This window comes from Phycodurus eques, chromosome 1, assembly GCF_024500275.1.
Source record: "Phycodurus eques isolate BA_2022a chromosome 1, UOR_Pequ_1.1, whole genome shotgun sequence".
Classification (NCBI taxonomy): Eukaryota; Metazoa; Chordata; class Actinopteri; order Syngnathiformes; family Syngnathidae; genus Phycodurus; species Phycodurus eques.
Genome location: NC_084525.1, coordinates 6825912 through 6851969, shown reverse-complemented (window position 1 = coordinate 6851969; position 26058 = coordinate 6825912). Strand labels below are relative to the sequence as shown.

The 26058-nt window shown below is 40.9% G+C and overlaps 1 protein-coding gene across 6 annotated transcripts; it reads left to right on the top strand.

Annotated features, from left to right (window-relative positions):
* Positions 1-481: 481 nt before the first annotated feature.
* Positions 482-24866, top strand: klhl12 (kelch-like family member 12). Of its 6 annotated transcripts, XM_061674909.1 has the most exons (14): positions 482-736; positions 1964-2190; positions 5860-6013; positions 6117-6334; positions 7274-7423; positions 8075-8189; positions 8258-8364; positions 13154-13349; positions 13478-13636; positions 13713-13811; positions 13880-14066; positions 16506-19974; positions 20110-20332; positions 22157-24866. In XM_061674909.1, exons 2-12 carry the CDS (start codon positions 2008-2010, stop codon positions 16630-16632), a joined length of 1695 nt encoding a protein of 564 aa, XP_061530893.1. In that variant the 5' UTR covers positions 482-736; positions 1964-2007; the 3' UTR covers positions 16633-19974; positions 20110-20332; positions 22157-24866. The 6 variants fall into 6 exon arrangements, with proteins under 6 accessions (XP_061530893.1, XP_061530883.1, XP_061530931.1 ...); XM_061674899.1 differs by having other exon boundaries at positions 16506-20332; XM_061674947.1 differs by lacking the exon at positions 482-736 and adding an exon at positions 776-939 and having other exon boundaries at positions 16506-20332.
* The last annotated feature ends 1192 nt before the right edge of the window (positions 24867-26058 follow it).

Sequence of the window (26058 nt, the reverse complement as noted above, 5' to 3'; positions counted from 1 at the left end):
CTGGAAATGTACACGTACCCGGCGTAAACTGTGGCAAGATTTCTGCAGATTTATCTTGGATATCTTCTGTAAATTTGACGTTACTTGGCAAAATACACTTTTTAGCTTTGTTAAGCGTGACAGCTCAGTTGAAAAATCTAATCTCTAATTAATCTCAGTATCTTTCTTTATTTATATTCACAAATTTAAGTTTGCCAAGGAAAAAACTGTTTTCCCCAATGTTTTTATGAAAGAACTGCAACTGCATTAAATTTCAATATCTGCAGCTAAAAACAAAGCTATCAAAACCTTGAGATTGTGTTCCCATTTCAGTGTGAATTTTTACTCGTGACCCCTGGCATGTTTCTATTTTATTTTTGTTTATTTGTCCCTTTTATTTGATGTTTATGTAATGTTTACCCATTACATTACATGTACATTGCACTACTGCTATGTCGGACGTATTTTTAAATAAAGAAAAAGAAAAAAAGAAAAAAAACATGCAGCCAGCCAGTGGAGTCGCACTGCAACTACAGAACACTGCAGCTAGACTCTGCTAAGAATTCAATCATGATATTTCCATGTTTTGGATATATGAGGATGGCATATTGGGATATTCCAACATGGACTGACTGTTGTTCAGAAGTTTTCTGCAGACTGTCTTACAGCAACAACTGAAACAAGGGACTTTGATGCTAAAGCGAGCTAGCAAAACAACTTACCTTGACGCTTTGAAGCAGCTTTAACACATTGACAGGTATTATGTGTAAATTTTTGACCAGCTCCTGGCGTGTGTCTGTTTTTGTGTTGTCTTCTTTTGGCTAACTACTGACTTTCTATGGCTGGTTTTCTTTAGCTGTTTTGTCGCTTTGGTGTTAGCCTTCGGCTCCCACTGCTAGCTGATGTGTAGCTATAGTTATTGCCTCCCAGTGGTGGAAAAGGTATTCAAATCTTTTAACGGTAAGTTGCATGATCCGTGTTACAATGCAAAGACGTTTTTTTTTTTCCTAAGGAAATCCACAGTTTATTTAGCAATGCTAGGTGATCAGCAACTAATTTCTGTAATGCAAAAAGAAATGCATACCTTTCAAAAAAAAAAAGAAAAAAAAAATGGATACTGCGTATTTATTCAGCAAAGTTGCATCAGTAGTGGAACACGAGAACCCTCTATTACACAAATCGCTATTTATTATTTGTTTGCTCATATGCTAAGTGCACCACACGTACGCACATACATAAATTTACACACCCTAGCAGAATTTGTGAGATGTGTATCATTCTTTGAAGAAAACATATATTATCAGGGCAGGCTGAACAGTTATTCCATTTTTAATGGGATTCAAATTCAACTGTAAGGTATATCAGAATAACACAATCAGTAAAAAAAAAAAAAAAAAAAAAAAAAACCTAGCAAAAAATAAAATAATGAGGTTGTGCCCATTCAGTCATCAGTCATATTTTCCCCAAATGACCAATGTTTGACAAATTCTGCCACGTATGTAAATTTATGAGCAGAACTGTGTCCAAAATGGTGCAAAGTGAACATACTGTATGTATGTTCTGTAGAGCAGTCTTTCCCAACCTCGATTGAACCCAGGTACTTATTTTGCATACGAGAAACTCTCACAACATGCCAGCAAAAACAAATGTCACAAAAAGTGGATACACAGGTTAATTATGTACCTTCTGCCATTTAATTGTTCATGCACATGTTCTGTACATCGCTGGCATACATTGTTGCACAAAGATAAATTATTTGTAGTAAATAAATAATTTCCCTACCATCCATCCGTCCATATTCCGTACTGCTTATCCTCACTAGTCATGGGTCTGCTGGAACCTATAATTAAGTGAAATTTCCCAGTCATCTCTTGTGTCACACTGGTTGGGAATCACTGTTATAGTGTAGGTGTTGTATATGTTGTTTGTGTGGCTGTCATTTTCCTAAAGACTCCCCTCAATTTTGTACTCTTATGTCATTTAGATTCCTGGAGCGGTTTGAGAGCTCTGTGTGACCCTCAAGGCAGCATGGCCCCCAAGGACATCATGACCAATTCCCACGCCAAATCAATCCTTAATGCCATGAATTCCCTCCGCAAGAGCAACACACTCTGTGATATAACTCTAAGGGTAGAAAATACGGATTTTCCAGCTCACCGGATTGTCTTAGCGGCCTGCAGCGACTATTTTTGTGCCATGTTCACCAGTGAGGTACGGGGTCCATAACAAAGCTTGTTGCTGTTTTTTGTTTAATGTCCTGTTCCATCAAAATCAAATGTTGTTCTACTGTTTTATGCATAACACAGGGCAAAATGACTCTGTGACATGGGTTAAAAGTCCTATATTTTGGCTATTTAGACCTCCATAGAGTGACTCTCTAACATTGACTTAGTATAGAGCGGCTGAAATAAGTATTTAACACATCACCATTTTTATCATGAACTATATTTCGAAAGTTGACATGAACATTTCACCAGATGTAGGGAACAACCCAAGTAATCCATACATACAAAGAAAGGAGACCAAATAACATCAGAAATTAAGTTGTGTGTAATAGTGTGAAATGACACAGGGAAAAAGCATTTAACCCGCCAACTGGTATTTATTTAATACTTTGTACAAAAGCCTTTGTTTTGCAATGACAGCTTCAAGACGCCTCTTGTATGGAGAAATTTTTCCCATGCATTGCTCTCGTGTGATTTTGGCCCATTCCTCCATACAAGCAGTCTTCAAATCTTGAAGGTTCCGTGGGCTTCTTTTATGGACATTGAGTTTCAGTTCTTTCCATAGATTTTCAATTGGATTCCTTTCAGGTGATTGACTGGGCCGTTAGCAGCTTTATTTTATTTTTTCTTCAAAACCGATTGAGAGTTTCCTTGGCGGTATGTTTTGGATCATTATCCTGCTGAAATGTCCATCCTCGTTTTATTTTCATCATCCTCGTAGAAGGCAGCAGATTTTTGTCAAGAATGTCTCGGCACATTTTGCCCATTCATCCTTGTGAGGTTTACCAGTGCCATTTGCTGAAAAGCAACCCCACACCATCATGTTCCCACCTCCGAACTTCACTGGTGGTATGGTGTTTTTAGGGTGATGTGTAGTGCCATTTCTCCTCCAAACCTGGTGTGCATTAGATTATACTCTCACAGTATTTAACTGACTTGTCCAAATGTTCAGCTAACTTTAAACAAGCTTTGAAATGCTTTTTTTTCCAACAATGGGGTCTTTCGTAGTGAGCGTGCATACAGGCCATAGTCCAACAGTAAACTATATTCATAATTTATGATGTAACAGTGGATGAAATAGTGAAGCCTGCTGCCACTATCGGCACAATGTGCGCCAGCAATTAACTTGATGGACAAGTCAATGTAAGCGGAGGAAGAGCTCAAACCTCAAAATAGCCCACTCTCTTTTTATTTTCACCCACGTCCCTTTTCAGATCACGTTCCCTATTAGTGGGCCAACTTTCCAATGTTTGGTGAATTGTGCTTCACAATGATAGTAAGACATCAAAGGACACAACGTCGCTAGGAAACGCTTACTGCTTGGCCGCCACTAAACCAGAGGTGGGCAAACTACAGCCCACGGGCCACAGACCAGAGGTGGGCAAACTACGGCCTACGGGCCACATCAGGCTCGTTGATCATTTCAATCCAGCCCGCCAAAGATTGGTACAGAATCACCCAAATCATATCAAAGTCATGACTACAATCATTTGACCTTGTCCTGTAATGCAGAGTGGTTCCACCAGGTTGTGCTGTAAATCCCAGTGCTTCCACCAGGATGTCCTGTAATGCCCAGTGGTTCCACCAGGTAGCACAGTAGGTACAGTGATACATTGACTTTGGCTGTTCTGTTTTTACTCTGCTACTGCTCTGAACCCTTCTTCAATCATGAGTGGGCCAAAGAAAAGAAAAGAAAACTCGACAGTGAGTGCCAAGTGTTTGATATAGAATGGACCACTAAATACTTTTTCACTGAAGTTATGTCAAATGCTGTCTGTCTAATTTGTTAAGAAACCATTACGGTTTTAGAGGAATATAACATCAGCCGTCACCTTTCTACCAAGCATGCTGATTATGCTAACAGCCAATCAACGCAGGAACTGATGGCTACGGCTCAGCAGTTAAAATCAAGCTTGCAGGCTCAGCAAAACACATTTATCTGACAAACTGCCATCCAAGATTCAGTCACACAAGACCCTGAAACAGCGCCACAGGAGCTGCTGATGGAACTCCAATGTGATATTGTCTTAAAAGAGAAGTTTTAGTTCTCAGCCGAGCAGCATTTACTGAGTTTTATGCTTCATTAAGCGCAGACAAATTTCCAAAAATCCGGAAGATGGCACAGAGGATGCTTGTGGTGTTTGGCTCTACATGTGTGTGTGAACAGACTTTTAGTGTGATGAACACGAACAAAACATCCTCAAGATCCCAGCTGAGTGATGGAACATCTCAGATGAGTTCTGAAAATTGCCACAACAAAACTGACATCAGACTTTGATGCACTGGCAAAAAAGGTGATCAACAAAACAACACTGTTCCCATTAAAAGTAAATCTAAGTATTAACACTACAATGCCTTTTGTTTTGTTTATTTTTTATCTGTAAGCATCTGGTCCTGGGTTGGCCCGCCTGTCAAATTTTAAGTCCATGTGGCCCCTGAGCTAAAAGGTTTGCCCACCCCTGCACTAGACTCATGATATCACCAAGGACCAATCAGAACAAAGCTGTTTTAATATTTTTTAATATATATTTAAATTAGATTAACAGTGATCCAATCAGGCAGCACAGTGAGCGACTGGTTAGCACATCTGCCTCACAGTTCCGAGGACCGGGGTTCAAGTTCCGGCCCCGCCTGTGTGGAGTTTGCGTGTTCCCCCCGTGCCTGCATTGGTTTTCTTCGCGCACTCCAGTTTTTCCTCCCAGGTTTCCTCCCACATCCCAAAAAGATGCATGCTAGGTTGATTGAAGACTCTAAATTGCCCTTAGGTGGGAATGTGCGCGCCAGTGGTTGTTTGTTTATATGTGCCCTGCGATTGGCTAGCGACCAGTTGAGGGTGTACCCCGCCTCTCGCCCGAATATTGCTGGGATAGGCTCCAGCACACCCACGACCCTAGTGAGGATAAGCGGAACGGAAGATGAATGAATGATCCAATCAGAGCAATTTAGCTTATTAAATATCAAATATTAATAAGAAGTCTGGCTGCCTCAAATGTCAGGTAGAAAAGACCAACTAGAATAGCTTGATAAAAGGCATTCTTGGCAATTCCTACCCAAATTACCTTGCAAGCCTGACAAAAGGATATCAAAGATGATAAAAAAAATAAAATGTGTTGTGACATGGCTTAAAGGTCCCGTATTCTGGCTATTTGGACCTCCATAGAGTGACTCTCTAACGTGGACATAGTAAAAGTGTCAATTGCATTTCAAAAACACCTTAGTTTTGTCAGAGTGTCCAGAAAAGGCCCCTCTGACAGCTACTTCTGTTTAACCCAGTTTTGTATCCTCTTTGTCCATATTTGGCTCAGACTGCCCCCTTTCTTGTGATTGGTTGCCTCTGTGTGAAAGACCCACTTGTGAGAGAGCACGTGTTTGTTATGTTGACAGTGCTGGTCTGGGAGTGGAGAGGTAGACTGAGATCTTGGCGAGTGAAGTTGGTTTGACAAAATATGTCTCCTTTAAAATAAGAGACTTTACGAGGAAGTAATAAAGATGTTTTTTTCACAGAAAGCCTTCATTAGGTTTAAAAAATTACACTTGTTTTTAAAGTATTTTCAAGGTTTTCTAATTTGGCCTGTAGATGCCTTGTAAATGCATAAAATGTAAGCATTCAAAATGCAATTTAATGTTATTTTCCTCATCCTGAAATGTGTGTTAGCTTGCAGAAAAGGGAAAATCCTTTGTGGACATCCAGGGTCTGACTGCATCAACTATGGAGATCTTGTTGGACTTTGTCTACACAGAGACGGTGCTAGTTACAGTGGAGAATGTGCAAGAACTGCTCCCAGCAGCATGCTTGCTTCAGCTGAAAGGTTTGTGTTTCAGTTGGACTGATTCTCATTGTGTATGTGTGTACATTTCCAAATGACTTGTGGAAGATGGATGTGTCTGCAACTATATCCTTGTTTTCCTCAGGAGTGAAAAGAGCCTGTTGTGATTTTTTGGAGAGCCAACTTGATCCATCGAACTGTCTGGGCATCCGTGACTTTGCCGAAACGCACAATTGCCTCGACTTGATGCAAGCTGCCGAGCTCTTTTCCCAAAAGCATTTCTCCGAGGTGGTTCAGCATGAGGAGTTCATGCTGCTGAGCCAGACAGAAGTGGAAAAGCTTATAAAATGTGATGAAATCCAGGTAATAAAACTGGCTGACGAGAGGCTTATGGTGTTACACATCATGAAGAAGGCTGCATGTTTCATGGCCAGAGTTGCCTGGAAACATTGTAACCAGTCTATGGAGGAAGTCTGCATGATGTTCCAAAATTCAGAATGTGAACCAAAATAAATTATTGTTCTTGGGGAAACATAGGAGCTTTAGCAGTAAGCAGTATATCTCTGACTTTACGGGGAAACAAATATTTTAAAGTTGCCAAGCGTTGCTTTGTAAATAATTTTTGGGCAAACAGTTAGAGTGGTGTTTCTTTTATTTTTAAAAACCCAAATGTGTTTATACTACTACTAACATGTACAGTGGATATAAAAAGTCAACACACCCTTGTTCAAATGCCAGGTTTTTTGTGATATAAAAACATGAGATCAATGTAAATCATTAAAAAAAGAAAATTCCACCATTAATGTGACCAATAATCTGTACAACTCAGGTCACATTTAATGGTCGAAAAAGTTTTGAAATGATGTATCTTCTCATTTTTTATTTAAAAAAAAAAAACCTAGTAGACTTTTTATAGCCACTGTATGTACAGTATTTGCCCGCTTCTCTTGTTTTTTTTGCATTTTCCCCACTTTGATTAAGATAATCAAACGAATGTAAATATTAGACAAACATATCCCAAGTAAACATACAATGCAGTTTTTAAAAGGTTATTTTATTCATTAAGGAAAAAAATAGCTGTCCATCTGTGAAAAAGTTAAATCATGAATTAACTATAGCTAATCACATTTTTGGGGGGGAAAATTAGTTCATTTTCACTGACCACACCCAAGCCTCCAGACCTGTTCAACCAAGAAATCACTTAATTCTGTCTTAAATCCTTATTCCCAACCAAGCTTAAAGTAAAATTCATGTACGTACATTTAATTTGACTTTGTTACTCAGACTGTGCTCTGTCTGCAGGTGGACTCAGAAGAGCCTGTGTTCGAAGCTGTGCTAAACTGGGTCAAACACAACCGAAAAGAGAGAGAGCCCTATTTGCCAGACATGTTGGAGTTTGTCCGAATGCCGTTGCTGACCCCCCGCTACATCACAGACGTCATTGATGCCGAGGTGGGACACGCCACAGGTTCTTCTGTGAGAGGTTATCTCCTGTTGTGTGGCTGTCATAGGCTACATTCACACTGCAAGGCATGATGCCCAATTCGTTTTGTTTGTTAAATCTGACCCTTTTAGGTCGTTCACGTTATGAAAACAAATATGACTTCTCTTGTGGACAGAATGCATCCATGAAGTGGCACGCATGCGCACAAAACACAATGCACAGTGTTTACGGAAGTAAATATGGCTCATCCCTCTAACCCATTGTGGCAATTTAAAAGATTTTGTGCTTGAACTGACCCCCCCCCCAACCCCACCGCCTCAATATTTATCAGTTCTAAAGCATCTTCTTTTCGCCTGTGTCTTTTTTGACTGTTTTCTGCTTCTTCAGCCACCATTGCTTTTTGCACATGTATGTGTGACAGTTTTCGCCCTTTGATGACGTGTAGGTCGGATAAGGGCAACCTGAGCGTCCAAACTGGACTCACATCGAATACATATCCATTTTACACTATATCAACGTAGGGAAGAGGCCTGGGTCGGATTTAAAAAAAATCGCAATTGTACTGTTAAAAAATTTAGATTAAAAAAATCTGATGCAAAAACGGAATTGACCTGCACTGTAAATTTAGCCTTAGTCACGTACATTCTGGGACGTTTCAGCCCCTGATACGCTGCAGTCTCCCCTGTCGAGACCTTGTCGATGAAGCTAAGAAGTTCCACCTGAGACCAGAGCTGAGGAGCGAGATGCAAGGCCCACGCACACAAGCAAGATTAGGCAGGTGTCTTTTTTAGCTGCACTTCAGCATCCACACTGTGTAAGTCTTTCTAATTTCTGCTTTTTAGGTGCAAAAGAAGTCCTTTTGGTGATTGGCGGCTTTGGCAGCCAGCAATCACCAATCGACATAGTGGAGAAATATGATCCGAAAACTCAGGAGTGGACCTTCCTCCCGGTGAGTTTTAAACTGAAGCAAATTCTTTCGTAGTTTAATTTACTTGCTCAATATGACCCAAAGATATCTCAGGGGTATACAGATGTCACCTTTCTTCTGTCACAATTTCCAACCAGTCTTAAGACCAGGGGGTGGGCGAAGTCTGAGGGTCCGTTTTGGACATAATTCAGGACTACACCCTACACTTTCTACTGAAATCTGAAATGTTCTCATACACACTACTCAAATGCTCTCATAAGTAATACTGTTGTTTTTTTCCCCCCATATAGACTACTGATTTATTTATTTATTTATTTTGTGCTTGTGTAAAAGGATTTCAGTTTCAATATGGTTTGAGCAAGGATTTTAGTTGTGTGTGTGTGTGTGAGCATGTTTCAGTATGGTCGATGAAAGAATTTCAGTTGTGTGTATGAGCGCTTTTCAGTGTGGTGTGTGAAATGATTTCAGAGTAGAGAGTAAATTTTTTGGCGACTCACCTCTGCCCACCGACCACATTCTTTAACTCTACCCACAGAGCATTTACATTACCAGTTACATGAAACGTCTTCTAATATTTGTTGCATTAATATAGCTTTAGGTTTTATTGGCCCTAGGATGTATGAAGTAAAATGTATGTGTATTCATTTTATTTATTTATATCATTAAATGACTGGTTAATTGATTTATTGTGAATAACATAGCTAATATTGGTCAAATAAATGAATGTAACAGTTTTATTTTATTATTTTATTGGTCAGTTAAATTTGGTAAAAATAAAATATTTTTAAAATGATTTATCATTGTTGTATTATTAAAAAAAATAAATTTTCACTTGTTTTAACTTCCTCTACGAATGACCTGGCTGATCTTTCCGTTTCTAAATCCTAACATGGTCCTTGAGTACTAAAGTTTGGCCACATGCTTCAGAACAGTGTTTCTCAAGTGATGGGTTGGAACCCAAAATGCCTCGTCTTGTTGTATTGTGCAGAAAAAAAAATAAACAAAAATAAATTTCAGCGGGGTTTTATTTATTTATTTATTTCTCTCTCTCGCTTTTTTATGCGGTATGCACGATAGGGAAATCCTAATAATACTACTTCTGTTATATAAAATGTGAATTTCATGTACAGTTTATATTTTTTCATGTAAATGTGTTGTTTAAACTACAGTTCATACACAAATGTTAAAATAAAACATTTTGCAATTGTCATGCAGTTTTGGTGGGTGATTAGTATTACAGACAAGTTGAATCATTTATGAGTAGTGTTAATCAGGGAGGCATTCTTTTAACAGGTCATTATTGTTGAGCCATGATTTCAAATAGAGATTCTCCAATGATTTTTGCGTGATATGATTTATGTTTTATAAATCTCCACCTATCTTTGGGCGAGAGGCGGGGGGCACCCTGAACTGGTCGCCAGCCAATCGCAGGGCACATATAAACAAACAACCATTCACAATCACATTCAGACCAAGAATCAATTTAGAGTCTTCACTTAACTTACCATGCATCTTTTGGGATGTGGGGGAAAACCCACACAGGTACCAGGAGAACATGCAAAATCCACACAGGCAAGGCCGGATGTGACCCCGGGTCCCCACAACTGTGAGGCAGATGTGCTAACTAACCAGTCCAGTCGATGTGTGTGCGTGTGCGTGTGCGTGTGTGTGTATGTGTGGTCAGCCACTAATTGTTCTCCCACATAAAAAGATGAGAGAGGCTTTTCATCATCGGTATACCTCACCTATGAGATACAAAATGAGGAGGAAAAAAAATCCAGAAGATCACATTGTCTGATTTTTAAAGAATTTATTAGCAAATTATGGTGGAAAATTAGTATTCGGTCCGTAACAAAAGTTAATCTCAATACTTTGTTATATACCCTTTGTTGGCAATGACAGAGGTCAAACGTTTTCTTCACAAGGTTTTCGCACACTGTTGCTGGTATTTTGGCCCATTCCTCCATGCAGATCTCCTCTAGAGCGGTGATGTTCTCACAATACATGGCCCCATTCATTCTTCCCTTTAACGGATCAGTCGTCCTGGTCCCTTTGCAAAAAACAGCCCCATTTTTCCACCCCCATGCTTAACAGTAGGTATGGTGTTCTTTGGATGCAACTCCGCATTCTTTCTCCTCCAAACACGACAAGTTGAGTTTTTACCAAAATGTTCTATTTTGGTTTCATATCACCATATGGCATTCTCCCAATCCTCTTCTGGATCATCCAAATGCTCTCTAGCAAACTTCAGACGGGCCTGGACATGTACAGGCTTAAGCAGGGGGGACACATCTGGCACTGCAGTATTTGAGTCCCTGGCGTGGTGTGTGTGTGTGTGTGGATGTATATATATATATATATATATATATTAGTGGCCTCGTAAAAGTTGCGTTAGCTGCATGTAGCTTTGAATAGATTTTTTTCCTTAATAAATAAAATCACCTTTTAAAAACTGTCAAAAACTTTGTTTACACATTTGTTCGGTGATCTTAAAAATAAATGGGCAAACTATGCAAAAAAAAAAAACCTACGAATTTGAGAAGGATGCAAATACTTTTTCACTATTCATTTTAAGGACATCCAACACAAGATAATGGCTACAGTCAAGTGCTAAACTCTATGTACAGTGTTCTTAATGTGTGACCACACTGTAAAGAATAAACAGTTTGTGTCACACATTTTGCTTCATTCAGTGGACATTGTCCTGCTCCTTCTGTGTGCACCTTGGCCACTATAATACATACATTCGGATATACAGTACATGAACACCTCATTCGTCAGTAAGTCACATTCATATTATTCTTCGCAAAGAATAAAAAATATATGCCTGTGAGAATAAGTATAATATGTCTACATGTGTTGCTGCACCATTTGTGTTCAAATATGCATTCCTTATTTGAATAAAAAAAATTTGCCAAGTATGTAAAACAACACAAAGAATTTGTCTCCGGTAGTTGTTGCCGCTCTAGTATGACAACCGACTTTTGAGACATAAAGACAGTCACTGAGCAATAAAATGTTGCTAGTAATCTGGTAATGCCAGTACAATTATTATTATTTTTTTTTTTTTGACAATTGTGCAAAAAGATGCAGAGTCCTCTAGCAACTAGAGCAGTTTGAATGACTAATATAGCAATAGTCCAGTGCAATGACCATTGTGCAAAGGGCGCCGAGACTTCAAGGAATGTATGCAGTTTAAAGTGACTAGTAGGGCGATAATCTGGGACAATGTCGATTGTGCAAATGTTGCAGATACTCAGTCTGTGTGCCAGTGGTGCAGATGCTACTCTGGCATGAGTGGCCAGTATTGGTCAACAACAGATATGCAAATAGTGTAGCGTGGCGAGACTACTACAGTGAGTGTATGTATAATTGGCCCGACAGAAATGTGACAACAAACTCAAGACAAAAAATTGGCAGCATGTTGCAATGGGATTGTAAGTTAGCTGTTTAAGAAGTTGATGGCAAGAGGGAAGAAGCTGTTGAAATGTCTGATAGTTTTAGTTTGCATTGTTCGATAGTGCCTACCTGAGGGAAGGAGCTGGAAGAGCTGGTGACCAGGATGTGGAGGGTCCAAGTGGATTATACATGCTCTTGTCTTAGTTCTGGCAGCGTGCAAGTCCTCAAGGGTGGGTAGGGGGTACCGACAATCTTTTCAGCAGTTTTGTTTGTCCTTTGCAGTCGAAGTTTGTCTTTTTTTGTAGCAGCACCAAACCAGACTGTGATGGAAGAACACAGGACTGATTCAATGACAGCTGTGTAGAACTGCCTCAACAGCTCCTGTGGCAGGCCGTGCTTTCACAGAAGCCGCAGGAAGTACATCCTCTGCTGGGCCTTTTTGAGGACAGAGTTGATTTATATCGCCCACTTCAGGTCCTGAGAGACTGTAATTCCCAGGAACTTGAAGGTCTCGACGGTTGACACAAGGCAGCTGGACAGCGTGAGGGCCAGCTCATGCCTCCTGAAGTCCACAATCATCTCTACAGTCTTGAGCGTGTTCAGCTCCAGGTTGTGTTGGCCACACCACAAGTCCAGCCGCTCCAGAGGACACAACCTTAAAGGGTTATAACACTGCCACATAGATGCTATTTATTAGGTGGTGTCTGACATTCCCCATTATGTCCATCCATCCATCCATCCATCTTCTACCGCTTATCCGAGGTCGGGTCGTGGGGGCAGTAGCTTTAGCAGGGATGCCAAGACTTCCCTCTCCCCAGCCACTTCATCCATCTCTTCCGGGGGGGATCCCGAGGCGTTCCCAGGCCAGCCGAAGGATGCAGTCTCGCCAGCGTGTCCTGGGTCGTCCCCGGGGTCTCCTCCCGGTGGGATGTGCCCGGAACACCTCACCAGGGAGGCGTCCGGGAGGCATCCGAATCAGATGCCCCAGCCACCTCATCTGGCTCCTCTCGATGTGAAGGAGCAACGGCTCTGAGATCCTCCCGGATGACCGAGCTTCTCACCCTATCTCTAAGGGAGAGCCCGGACACTCTGCGGAGGAAACTCATTTCGGCCGCTTGTATCCCCATTATGTGTTAGCATTAAGCTAGTGGAGGCTATAAGGTTGTTTTAAATACACGTGTAATTCACTCTTCTTATTATTTTCAGTTTGCCAGTAAACATCAATTTGGAGTGACTATAAACGGCTTGATACATATTTTTTGAAGAATTTTTTACCATCGGCCAAACTGCTGCTTGTTGTGAATTGAGTTCAGTTCAGTTCACTGCCGCCATACAGTGCTCGTATCTCAAGTCTTTGCTGTGTGTAATGCATGTGCTGAACGTTTGACTAATTAGCAAATGCATTTCACAGAACATTGCGAGGAAACGACGTTACGTTGCCACAGTGTCTCTCCACGATCGTGTCTATGTGATTGGAGGTTATGACGGACGGTCAAGGCTCAGCTCAGTGGAGTGTCTGGACTACACGGCGGACGAGGATGGGGTTTGGTACACCGTCGCCACTATGAATGTGCGCCGTGGCCTTGCTGGAGCCACAACGCTTGGAGGTGAGGTGTTGTATGTTTTCTTTAAGGGATGAGCACATTTTTTATTGGGTTGGGACATTAGCCCGTTACTTTCGATTGATTAATAGAAATAGAGTTCCAGCTCAATTTTTGTTTTCTTCTTGGCGCAGACATGATCTATGTTGCCGGCGGCTTTGATGGGAGCCGGCGCCACACCAGCATGGAGCGATATGACCCAAACATTGACCAATGGAGCATGCTGGGAGATATGCAGACAGCCCGAGAAGGTGCTGGTCTGGTGGTGGCTAGTGGACTGATATACTGTCTTGGTATGGACCCACATTTCAGTCAGTTGATTTCCACACGAGGGCTGTCACTCACCATTTTTCTTAATATTTCCTTAAGGAGGCTATGATGGACTCAATATACTGAATTCTGTGGAGCGGTATGACCCCCACACAGGCCACTGGACGAGTGTCACCCCTATGGCCACTAAGCGCTCAGGTCAGTTTTCCAGGAAATAATGTGTCAAGCTGGTTTAAGTGAAGACCATTAACGTCCTGCTTTTTCAGGGGCTGGCGTGGCTTTACTCAATGACCACATTTACGTGGTCGGAGGTTTTGATGGGGTTTCACACCTGGACTCTGTTGAGGTTTATAACATCAGAACAGACTTTTGGACCACTGTGGCCAGCATGACCACACCTCGATGCTACGTAGGAGCAACTGTCCTCAGAGGACGACTGTATGCCATCGCCGGGTAAGGAGTGTCCTGGTTTTTCACAGCAACCTTTTCCTTCATAAAACAAACCCTTCCATTCAGCCTTGGATCATGATTACAGTAATTCTTCACATATTTTCAGTTTACCGTTCACAAATTTACCTACATTGCTGATTAAGATACGGGTGAACTGACTTACATATTGTTTTAGATATGTGCCACTATTTGGCTGATTTTTCATTTTTTTTGTTTTTTTTTGCTTTGACTTGTCAGCAATATTTTGAGATAAAGGCACCGTACGGTGGCCGTGGAATCAACTCCACTCACTTTACAAGTAGCAGTTTGGCAGATAGTGAACAGTTCATCAAAAAAGGCTTTAAACCATTTAATGCCACTCCCAGTTGAAGTTTACTGTCAAACTAAATATAACACAAAGAGAATTACATGTTGTGCATTTAAAACAACTACATAGCTTACTTAGCCTTTTAGTCCGCTAGAATAATGCTAATGCTAACACATAGTGGGACACAAAATAGACAGGCTAATGAATAGCATCAATGTGGCCGTTGTTATAACCCTTCAGGCAACGGATATTTGAAGACGAACAATGGGGAAACACATGTAGACAGACAATATAATAAAACTTGTAGCCATGCTGTATATTCTTTGTTCTCTGGAAAGAAAGATGACTATTACTGCTGAGGAGTTGTGAGTCTCCTCTGTCTCCGTGTATGTCTGTATTATACTGCCCACAGGTGGAAAAGGCATTACACAAGACCATTGAATAGAAGCAAAATCTGTAACAGAAATAGTTTAATTGTTTATAGTCTTTTTAATTATTTAATTACTCTGTTTTTATAAAGTACAATGTTATAGAGTGTTATTTTTCCTTATTAAAAAACACATTACAAAACGCAGTGGCAGTGTTTTATGTTGAGAGTGTATTCACGAAACAAATCAAATCTGTATCTCATGGCATCAATGTATTGGAAAATAAAAAAATAAATGTACCGTAATTTCTCTTGTATAATGCATATTTTTTCCCCCCAGAAAATTGTCAAAAGTCAATAGTGCGCATTATACATAGGTATAGGGGAAAATGGAAACAATCTTTCACATTTTATAAATGTATGCCGCCACCTAGAGGTTATGAAAAAGGTGTAGCCTACACTTTCATTCCAATATGACAGGGGGGTACGTATGACTGCATATGTGTACAGTTGTGCTCATAAGTTTACACACCCTGGCAGAATTTGTGAAAAAATGTTTTCTTTTTTAAGACTGAATAACAACCATCATTAATGGTTATGTATCGTTTAAAGATAATGCTTTTCTGAAATGCTTGAGTTTAATTTGAATCCCATCAAAGTAAAATTAAATGTTTCGCCTGGCCCTTTATGTTTTCTTTAAAGAATTATACACATCTTGGGTAATCAAACATATGAGCACAACTGTGTTTTCTCATTTACTAAATAAAAGTATTCATCCATCCATCCATTTTCTACCGCTTATCCGAGGTCGGGTCGCGGGGGCGGTAGCTTTAGCAGGGACGCCCAGACTTCCCTCTCCCCAGCCACTTCATCCAGCTCTTCCGGGGGATCCCGAGGCGTTCCCAGGCCAGCCGAAGGATGTAGTCTCTCCAGCGTGTCCTGGGTCGTCCCCGGGGTCTCCTCCCGGTGGGACGTGCCCGGAACACCTCACCAGGGAGGCGTCCGGGAGGCATCCGAATCAGATGCCCCAGCCACCTCATCTGGCTTCTCTCGTAAAAAGTAGAGCTGTGAATTTCAAAATAAGAGCAAGTAAATAAAAAGAAAGTATTGTGTGTTCAAATAAAGTACTTAACTTCAGAATAATTATTTGAAAAAAAACTAACAAAATACAGATAATGCTTCATGTTTTGATCATATGGGTAGAAGCAAAATTATGCATTGTAAAAATACATTACATAGGTAGAAGGGTTTTCCAGAATTTTGAGGTCATCTTTGGGGGTGCGTATTATACATGGGTGCGCATTATACACGAGAAATTACGGTACTTAATGATTAAGGTAAAATGTATTTAAAAATATATATATATTGTACCGAAATAGATGTTTAAAAAAAAAAACTAACGGTTCTTGAAGATTAAATGAAATTGTCGTCTGCCAGTGATTCTTATGCATACCACCAGATAATCACTGATCTATTCTAGAGTATTCAACTACACATATATTTAGAACATTGGATGTGTCTGAATCGAGTAATTTTGGGATATGGACCTTTTTTCAAACTAATAAAACTAGTTTGAATGTAGCATTTTCTCATATAATTTGTCTTTATTTGTGGTATCACAATGCAGTCTCGGGCAATAAGAAATTTTAACTGATTTGGACCACAACTCAGACACGTCAGTTGAAGTTGTGCCTTTGCTGTCATGTTCCATTTCCCGTCTCTTAATTGTATTTGTTCAAACTCCGTTCCTCCCTGTTTGTCTTCGCAGATATGATGGGAACTCTCTTCTCAGCAGTATTGAATGTTACGATCCTGTGATCGACTCCTGGGAGGTGGTTACCTCCATGGTGACGCAGCGATGCGACGCAGGAGTCTGTGTTCTACGAGAAAAGTGATCTTTTCTTGAGAGCTGCGTGAACCGCAAGCGGGCGAGCGGCATAAATGAAAAGCAGGCAGCTAGACTTGGATACAATGCCACTAGAACAGACTGTTTGTTTGTTTATTTGTTCGGCAGCCTAACCAAGGGAACTTCCAAAAAGAAAGCTCTCGTTCGCTGGACGTTAAATCCTTCGCCATTTCACAGGTAGAACTCGGCCAAGATTAACCTCAGAATATCCCACCGCCGTCTGCATGGCTCTCCTTAGTGGCGCTTGTTACTGTTGTTAATCTGTGAGATTATTTTTATCTTCAAAGTGCAATATATTTGTACACATCATCAGAAAAGAGATGCCGCTAAACGCCTTATGACTTCGTCTTGCATCGCATTGTGAACATTCATGTTGCCTCTCAGTTTAATGGGCCATTTGCTTGTTATTTAGCATTTGCCAGCCTACGAACGCACCCCTTTGTAATTCACTTTGTAAGAATTGCTTGTAGACTCGGATCCCCTAAATAAAATGACTTCATACAAATTTAGGATAGTTTTACAAGATAGCTCAATCTGTTCCATTGAAGTTGTTGTTTTTTTGTTTTTTGTTTTTGTTTTTGACGTCCATTTCAGGCACGTCATTTGTTTCCCTCTCAAGCATTTCAATTTGAATGTTACTTCAACACTGCTGCTCATAAAGTCAGGTGATTTTTATTTTATTTTTTGAGTGACGTCCATTTGAGGCGCGCTATTTGTTTCCCTCTCAAGCATTTAATTTGAATATGTTACTTCAACACTGTTGCTCATAGTCACAAGAAAAGTGAAACATTTTGTCATAACTGTATGAAGGCTCGTTCAGTGGTGTGGACACACTGCCAGCGACTCCCAAATATATTAGAATTGTTGAAAGAGGACTGAGGTAGGCCATCTGTGTCATGATTGAGAAACCATCTTGAAACGAAGGAGGGGGCTTAGTGCACCACTTGTCTCCCACATAAAATGCTATCCTTTCATCCCTTCCGAAGAGATCAATTAACTCAATCACCGGTAGCCGTTTTCAAGCGGAGATCCCCATATTGCCAGCTGTTTTAGAGCATTGTGACTGATCTTTCAAGACCCAGACAATATTGCGTTCTGCGACAAAATAATCACCGGATCTACCTTGTTCTTGCGTTTGTCTTTTTTAGACCTTCAGCTCAGTTGTTGGTAGCAAGCCAGTCCAGAGTTTCATCGCCAGGTTAACAAGGCTTAGATCGCCATTTGGTGCCCGATGTTTGGGGCAACTTGTTATATGACGTGTTCCATGGTCTGTAGGGCGTCTCCACATTCACATTGGGCACTGTCCATGAGGCCCCACCGCTTCATCGACTTGCCAGTGCGTCCCACGCCTGTCCTCAGGCAATTGAGTGTGGTGCACTGCTTTCGCGGCAGGTGCTGGATTTGCGAATCATTGATGGATGGAAGTATTCTGTTTTTATGTGCATTTTCCTCGACGTTCCAACCTCATTGGAATTGGGGTTTGTATTTGTTGCTATGTGTTCAAGTTGTTTGGGGCAGAAAATTGAATAGATCAACCAAAGGTTGTGTGGACTTTGTGACCAAAGAGGTTAATAATACTGCTGGAACGGAGAGTGTGGGTGGTGGTATGCATGGTGAGCAGAGAGCGAAGACAGGGTGGGGATTTGCCAATGAGTGTTTGATAGATATACACAGGCAAGTGAATTTGTTTGTGACTCAATGACCTGGATGAATGAAAATATTCACTGGTATCAGAATTGGATTTGCATTTTAGTACAGTGACAATACAAATAGATAATGAACTGGCGTGCAGTGGTATTTTCTTGCAATATTACGCACTCTAATAATGGCCCAAGACTTTCACACAGTACTTTATTTAAAAGTTCCACCTATCAGTCATTGTAAACCACCTTGAAGCATTAACCTTTTTGCTATTCAGTGCTACTATGTCTAAAAAGACTTTCAGAAAGCAGATGGAGAGAGGCCTGCCTTCCTCCCCACCTCCATCCACTGCGAGCCTCCTCAGCAGCAGGAGAGACGAAACACACAAAGATCACAAGGTAGTGCTCACTTGCGAGGTTGAGCCCTGAAGGACATACATCTTCATGCTCTATGGAGGAAATAAAGCACCAGCCTGGAGCCTTTTTGACTAATAAATTGACTGCTGTTCTTACAGAAACATGGTGAGCAAAAAAATGATTTGGAGACCACAGCAGGAAAATGACTTTGTAAATCTACAATCTATACTGTATAAAATGGCTGATTACATGACATTGATTTAATGAACACAAATGTGCAAATATTGAAACATGACTGCTGGAAATATTTGTGGGAGACAGAAGAGTAAACTGCCAGTAAAAGCCTGTCATGCGTTTTGACATTCTAACCTAAAATGGGAAAAGGAGACAAGCGATACAATAAAAACAAATCAGACATTTTGTATTATGCAGTGACATTGTGTAATTATAAAGGAATTCATTTTGAGTCATAGCAAGTGATTCAAATTACAATGAGCCAATTGACAATGGCAATGGGAGATTTTTTTGATTATTCAATAACAGGGCAACACAAAATTGTGTTATAGCATTACACTGAATGGTCCAAACTCCATAACCTCAACTGGTTCACTGACAGGAAGAAAACCCAAATGAAAACTGACGCTATTTAGATTAGATTTGTTTTTTTAGGATATTTGTGCTACCAATTCAGAGACAACAACAAATTACAAAAACTCGTCAAGGTAAATCTTCACTTGCTACTTTAGCCGAAGAAAGAAGGTAGCGGTATTAAACTTCATGGAAATATTTGAAGGGGCTTTTTTTTTCAAAATACACACCTTTCCCCCCTGCTAATCCTTAAAGCCTGTTGTTACCACTGAAGTTTATTTTTTTACCCAGATTAGTACCTAAAATACTGTCACAACTAGTCAGGCGCTCCCCCCTCTGCCAGTTCGTCACACCCACCTACCTTATGTAAGACTGCTGCCATTGGATCATTCAGTTATTGCCAGATTGTATCACTACAAGCTCTGGCCAGATGCTCCAGCACTTTTCCATGGATTGATTTTTTTGTTGCTGACCATGTCTGCCCTGCCCGTGACCATCCCGCCACGTGGTTCTCCCCGGAATCTCCTGTCTTAGCACGTTTGCCTGCCCCAGTGGTTGTTTGCCGTTTTGCTACGACAACAAAGTGTAAGTTTCCCCATCCTGCTATCAGAGGATTACACAGTGTTACATTACCTGGCTTCAAACCCCTTCCCATACTTCAAGGACTTGTCATCTGGACTTTGAAATCAATTGTGTTGCTGCTCACCCACCCATTTGTTGCTGGACTTGTCGCAGTTGTTATTGAGGTAAATTCCAACTAGTTCTGTGGTTAAGCGTATTAATACCCTCCAACATGACTCTTCTTGCAAAAACCTTTTTGGGGACATACTATAGAATCATAACAGCATTTGTTAATTTCCCTCTGTCACGTTCTCTCACAGGGTGAGTGCATCTCCATTAATGTGGGCCAGGCAGGTGTGCAGAAAGGAAATTCCTGCTGGGAGCTGTTCTGCCTCGAGCATGACATCAACCCTGATGGAACCTCTCAAGAACCTGCAGCACCAAACTTTCGTGAAGATCCCTTCAACATCTTGTTCAATACTGGGAGTTCTGGGCGTCACGTTCCAAGAGCGCTTTATGTCGACCTGAAGCCCACAGTGGTCGGTGAGGGGTGCACCATCACAAGAACACGCTTTGACACCCCACATATGAGATGTGATGCTTCTGGCCTAAAAACTATCAGAAGCACTGATCAACAAATACAATATAAATTCTAATACAGTATTTTTTTTATGAAATTGTATGAATATATTCCCAACACTCTATTCTCTTAATTTGCATAGTGTTTCTAGTAGCGGCATTGTCTCCAGTATGTGTATGTGGATATTAGATATTTTGTCCCATCAGATGACAGCCTGTCTGATGCCATGACAGTCTAATCTCTCCAAGGCCTTCACAATCAGTAGTGCTGGCCAGTGTTGTAACTTAAACTATATTCGCAATGGGACTGCTTCTTTAACCAATCACATTTTAAATTTGCTACCGGGCCCACAATAATATCTGCATTTTTCTCTCTGGTTAGTCAGAACAAACAAAGATTGACTAGCAAAATACATCTGTAGCGATCTGCGCACATTATTACATTAACAGTAATAATCAGCATATGTAGTGAGTATGATGTACTGTATTGTTTATTTATTTTTTTGGGTCATGTTATTAGACATATCTTGATTGTGAACTGCTTCAGATGATCGACATGACACAGTGACATGTTGTAATATTGCGTTTTTGTATACTTGATGGATGATTTATATAATTGTGATGAGATAGTGGGATTAAGTTAGGTGTGTGCCCACTGAAGGCCCAGGTACCAAATACTACTGGCACAATATGATATTAAGCAACAATGCATGGTAGACTATGACACATTGTGATGCAGAGTGATATGGTTCAAAGAGATAATCTTTAACGTACACTATGGTGTGGTATGATATGATGCAATACAATACCATGCAATACTTATAGACGCCCGTTTGTCAAATGAGGTTGAAAGTTGTTTCTCTCAAGTCAAATCGTACTTTCCAGATGAAGTGAGAGTAACAAACCGTCCGTGTCCATTCCTCACCCCCCATACTGCTGCTGTCCTAGTTCATAGCCTTGTCACCTCCCACCGAGATTACTGCACCTTCCTTCTGTTTGGTCTTCCCCACTGGTTGTTGTTGTGACTTTCTGCTTATGCAGTCAGGAGTCCCTACTGTTTGGCAGTATTTTATTTTATTGGGTTTTTTTTGCCAGATGCCCTACCCGACGCAACCCACCCATTTTTATTTTATTTTTATTTTTTTTTATCTGGACTTGTGACTGGCAGTGGCTAAGTATTGGGGTCCTGACCAGTAATCGAACCCACACCGCCTGCATGAAAGGCAGAAGCATGTACCACTACTGGTTTCTCCCACAAGTCCCTTCACAAATTACAGAAGACACATATCGTCTCCAGAAGCCCCACTATCTACCACATGACTCCAATCCAGTAGCAGCTCCACTGCTTGTCCAATGTCCAAAATACAGATCCTCACATTCAAGGCCCGTAATATTCCTGCCCTGACCTTCTTTATCCTGACATACCCTCCCGCTCTCTCAGATCCTTGTCCTCCCCCTGCTCGTCTGTCCACCATGGGGAACAGCGTCTTCACCCAGTCTGCCCCACGTCATTCGAACTCACTACCACCTGACCTCCATAATACAAATTCCTCAAACCTCTTTACATCTAGAGTCAAAACATACTTATTTCTGACTGCTTAGTCTGTTGAAGATCAGCCATTTATTTTAGCTCACTGTTTTTCATATCATTTGCAATTTTAACTGACTGTTACTTTTTTTATTTTTGTACTGCTTGTTTAATTTGTTATTATGTTTGTACAGTGTCCTTGAGAGCCCAGAAAGGTGCCTTTAAGTAAAATAAATTCTTACTCATTTTTGTTTTAACAGGTTGGCATCAATCATCAGCCTCCAACTGCAGGTCCTGGAGGAGACTTAGCCAAAGTGCAGCAGGCCGTGTCCATGCTGAGCAACACCACAGCCATCGGTGAGGCCTGGTCTCATCTTGGCCAAATGTTTGACCTGATGTATGCCAACCAGGCTTTCATACATTGGTATGTGGGCGAGGGAGAGTTTGCTGAGGCCAAAGAGGACCTGCCATGTCTGGAAAATGATTACGAGGAGTTTGGCCACACCAGTCCAGATTCTGAAACGATGATGAGGATCAAGAATTTTGAACTTGTTTAAACCTCGACTGAGGTAAAAATGATGTTTATACCTGGCTTTCATGGTTTTTCATGTTTGCATGTTTTTTAAGAAAGTTTTTCTCTTTTCCGGGGGCTGTACTTTGGTCATGTTGAGCCTTTTACCTTGCCATATACAGTGGGTACGGAAAGTATTCAGACTCCCTTAACTCTATTATATTGCAGCCATTTGCTAAAATCATTTAAAATCATTTTTCCCTCATTAATGTACACACAGCACCCCATATTGACGCGAAAAAACTGAATTGTTGACATTTTTGCAGATTTACTAAAAAAAGAAAAACTTAAATATCACACAGCTATAAGTATTCAGTCCCTTTTCTCAATATTTAATAGAAGCACCCTTTTGAGCTAATACAGCCATGAGTCTTTCTGGGAATGGTGCAGCAAGTTTTTCACATCTGGATTTGGGGATCCTCTGCCATTCCTTCTTGCAGATCCTCTCCAGTTCTGTCAGGTTGAATGGTGAATGTTGGTGGACAGCCATATTCACTTCTCTCCAGAAATGCTCAATTGGGTTTAAGTCAGGGCTCTGGCTGGGCCATTCAAGAACAGTCACAGAGTTGTTCTGAAGCCACTCCTTCGGTATTTTAGCTGTGTGCTTAGGGTCATTGTCTTGGTGGAAGGTGAACCTGCGGCCCAGTCTGAGGTCCTGAGCACTCTGGAGAAGGTTTTCGTCCAGGATATCCCTGTACTTGGCCGCATTCATCTTTCCTTCGATTGCAACCAGTCGTCCGGTCCCTGCAGCTGAAAAACACCCCCACAGCATGATGCTGCCACCACCATGCTTCACTGTTGGGACTGTATTGTACAGGTGATGAACAATGCCTGGTTTTCTCCACACATACCGATTAGAATTAAGCCCAAAAAGTTCTATCTTGGTCTCATAAGACCAGAAACTCTTATTTCTCACCATCTTGGAGTCCTTCAGGTGTTTTTTAGGAAACTCCATGCAGGCTTTCATGTGTCTTGCACTGAGGAGAGGCTTCCGTCAGGCCACTCTGCCATAAAGCCCTGACTGGTGGAGGGCTGCAGTGATGGTTGACTTTCTAGAACTTTCTCCCATCTCCCGACTGCATCTCCGGAACTCAGCCACAGTGATCTTTGGGTTCTTCTTTACCTCTCTCACTAAGGCTCTTGTCCCCCAATTGTACAGTTTGGTCGGACGGCCAGCTCTAGGAAGGGTTCTGGTCACCCCAATTGTCTTCCATTTAAGGATTATGGAGGCCACTGTGCTCTTAGGAACCTTAAGTGCAGCAGATATTTTTTTTAACCTTGGCCAGATCTGTGCCTTGCCACAATTCTGTCTCTGTGCTCTTCAGGCAGTTCCTTTGACCTCATGATTCTCATTTGCGCTGACATGCATTGTGAGCTGTAAGGTCTTATATAGACAATTGTGTGGCTTTCCTAATGAAGTCCAATCAGTATAATGAAACACGGCTGGACAACAATGAAGGTGTCGAACCATCTCAAGGATGATCAGAAGAAATGGACAGCACCCGAGTTAAATATGAGTGTCACAGCAAAGAGTCTGAATACTTATGGCTGTGTGATATTTCAGTTTTTCTAATTTTAATAAATCTGCAAAAAAATTCCGCTTTTTTTCTGTCCATATGGGGCGCTGTGTGTACATTAATGAGGAAAAAAATGAACTTAAATGATTTTAGCAAATGGCTGCAATATAACAGAATTTAAAAATTTAAGGGGTTCTGAATACTTTTCGCACCCACTGTAGTTACAGTTGTGCTCATAAGGTTACATACCCTGACAGAATTGGTAAAATATTGGCAATTTTTAGAAAATATGATTGATGACTGAACGGGTATTCCTATGTTTTGTTTAAAGGTCCCGTATTTTACCAAACCAACTTTGTATAGTATTGGGAAGTAATATTGGCTCTATGGTGCCTCGGTAAACGTGAAATATGAATTACAATCGTCCACGCATTCCTAAATTACAGATGTTTTTCTGTCAAGAGACCTGAAATCAGGTCATTCGAATTTCTCAAGCTTATCTATGTCACTAACAAAGATCTCTGCCTACCTCTCCGCTCCCGAGCCAGCGCTGTCAACATAAAAAATGTGTGTGCTCTCACACGTCTTCTTCACAGAGGCAACCAATCAGAGGAAAGGGGGCAGTCTTAGTCAAATATGGACAAAGCGGATACAAAATTGGGTCATACAGAAGTAGTTGTCAGAGGGGCCTTTTCTGGACACTTGTATGGGGAAAATCAAGGTTGTTGTTTTTTTTTAATGAAATTTACACTTTTATACTAAGTCCATGTTTGAGAGTCACTCTATGTAGGTCTATATAGCCAAAATATGGGACATTTAATGATTGCTCTTTTCTGAAATGCCTTGTAGTTAAATTTGAATACCATTAAAAATGAAACCTTTTTACCTGGTCACTCATTTTTTCTTTATAGTCCATGTAAAAAAAAAAAAATTTCTTAAAAAAGTCAAAAGTTGACAAGCCATGGAGAAGTGTGTTGTTAACAACCCTGCGAAATTTGTATGATTTAAAAAAAATAAAAAAATAAAATAAATAAAAATGCCAAGTATATGAAATGAGGCTTGTAAATATTGAAAAATCAAGCTCGTCTCTGCTCTCAAATGCTGTTGGCATGTCCACTGAATGCGGTGAAACCACACCCCGCTCAACTGAGAATAAAATACCACTACTATGACCTGGAAAAATGTATGCTACTTCTTCTAGCATCTCTCTTATGCTTAAACATAACTACACGTTTGAGCTGAGAAAATATATCCTCCTAAAGCCTCCAGTGACTGGAATATATCCCACCGGGTCACCGCAGTGTTTTCCAAGCCGTAATAATGCGCTCTAAAGCGGCCATGCCGGTGCAAAGCCCCTGACCACACGCTGGCTGTCAAGTCTGACATTTTCTTTCTCCCCTCGGACTTCTGGTTTCTCTCTGTGATGTGCGCACACTCACGGCCAATGACGAGGCGCTCTCCAGCGGCCACACCAGTGGACTATCCGAAGGGAAGCTGTATTTTCAGGGTGTAGGCATAGCTATCTAGCTAAATGCTAGTTGCAATTGCGCTGCGCCAGATAACCACAAATGCGAACGAAGTCACTCAAGTGCTGAGGTGCATCACTGGGCCCCGTTTTAGCCATGGCCAGAAATCAGGAAAACTGAAATGATGAATTTTCAAATGTGTAGTTTATTTAGAAACAAATCTCTGCATTCACTTTACAGGGTCATTAACGAATAGCACACATCTTACAAATTCTGCCAGGGTATGTACATTTATGAGCCCAACTGTATATTGCAAATAAGGCAGTTGGAGCGTCCTTTGACTAGGGTTTATAAAAAAAATAAATAAAAAATAATTGGGTGCAGAAATGACACATATATAGACTATTGAGTCCTGGACCATTTTGGACTTTAACACAGCTTTTGAAATTTAACGTGACAGCAGTTTTTATATATAGTGCTGCATTTGTAGTGCATTTGATTCCACTTTTATTCCTACTTTAAATATCCTTGTTGTTGTTGTTAACTATAGGACTAGATCGAGAGTTTGACGTTACGAAACGTGCCACCTCGATCCTTCAATAGCAGTG

What these genes read in the sequence shown, in the direction of transcription:
- klhl12 (XM_061674947.1), top strand. Translation starts at nt 882, where the DNA reads ATGTGTAGCTATAGTTATTGCCTCCCAGTGGTGGAAAAGGTATTCAAA. An exon ending in TAAAATGTGATGAAATCCAG is followed by an intron (nt 6,335 to 7,273) that starts GTAATAAAACTG and finishes CTCTGTCTGCAG; the next exon opens with GTGGACTCAGAAGAGCCTGT. An exon ending in CGACTGTATGCCATCGCCGG is followed by an intron (nt 14,067 to 16,505) that starts GTAAGGAGTGTC and finishes TTGTCTTCGCAG; the next exon opens with ATATGATGGGAACTCTCTTC.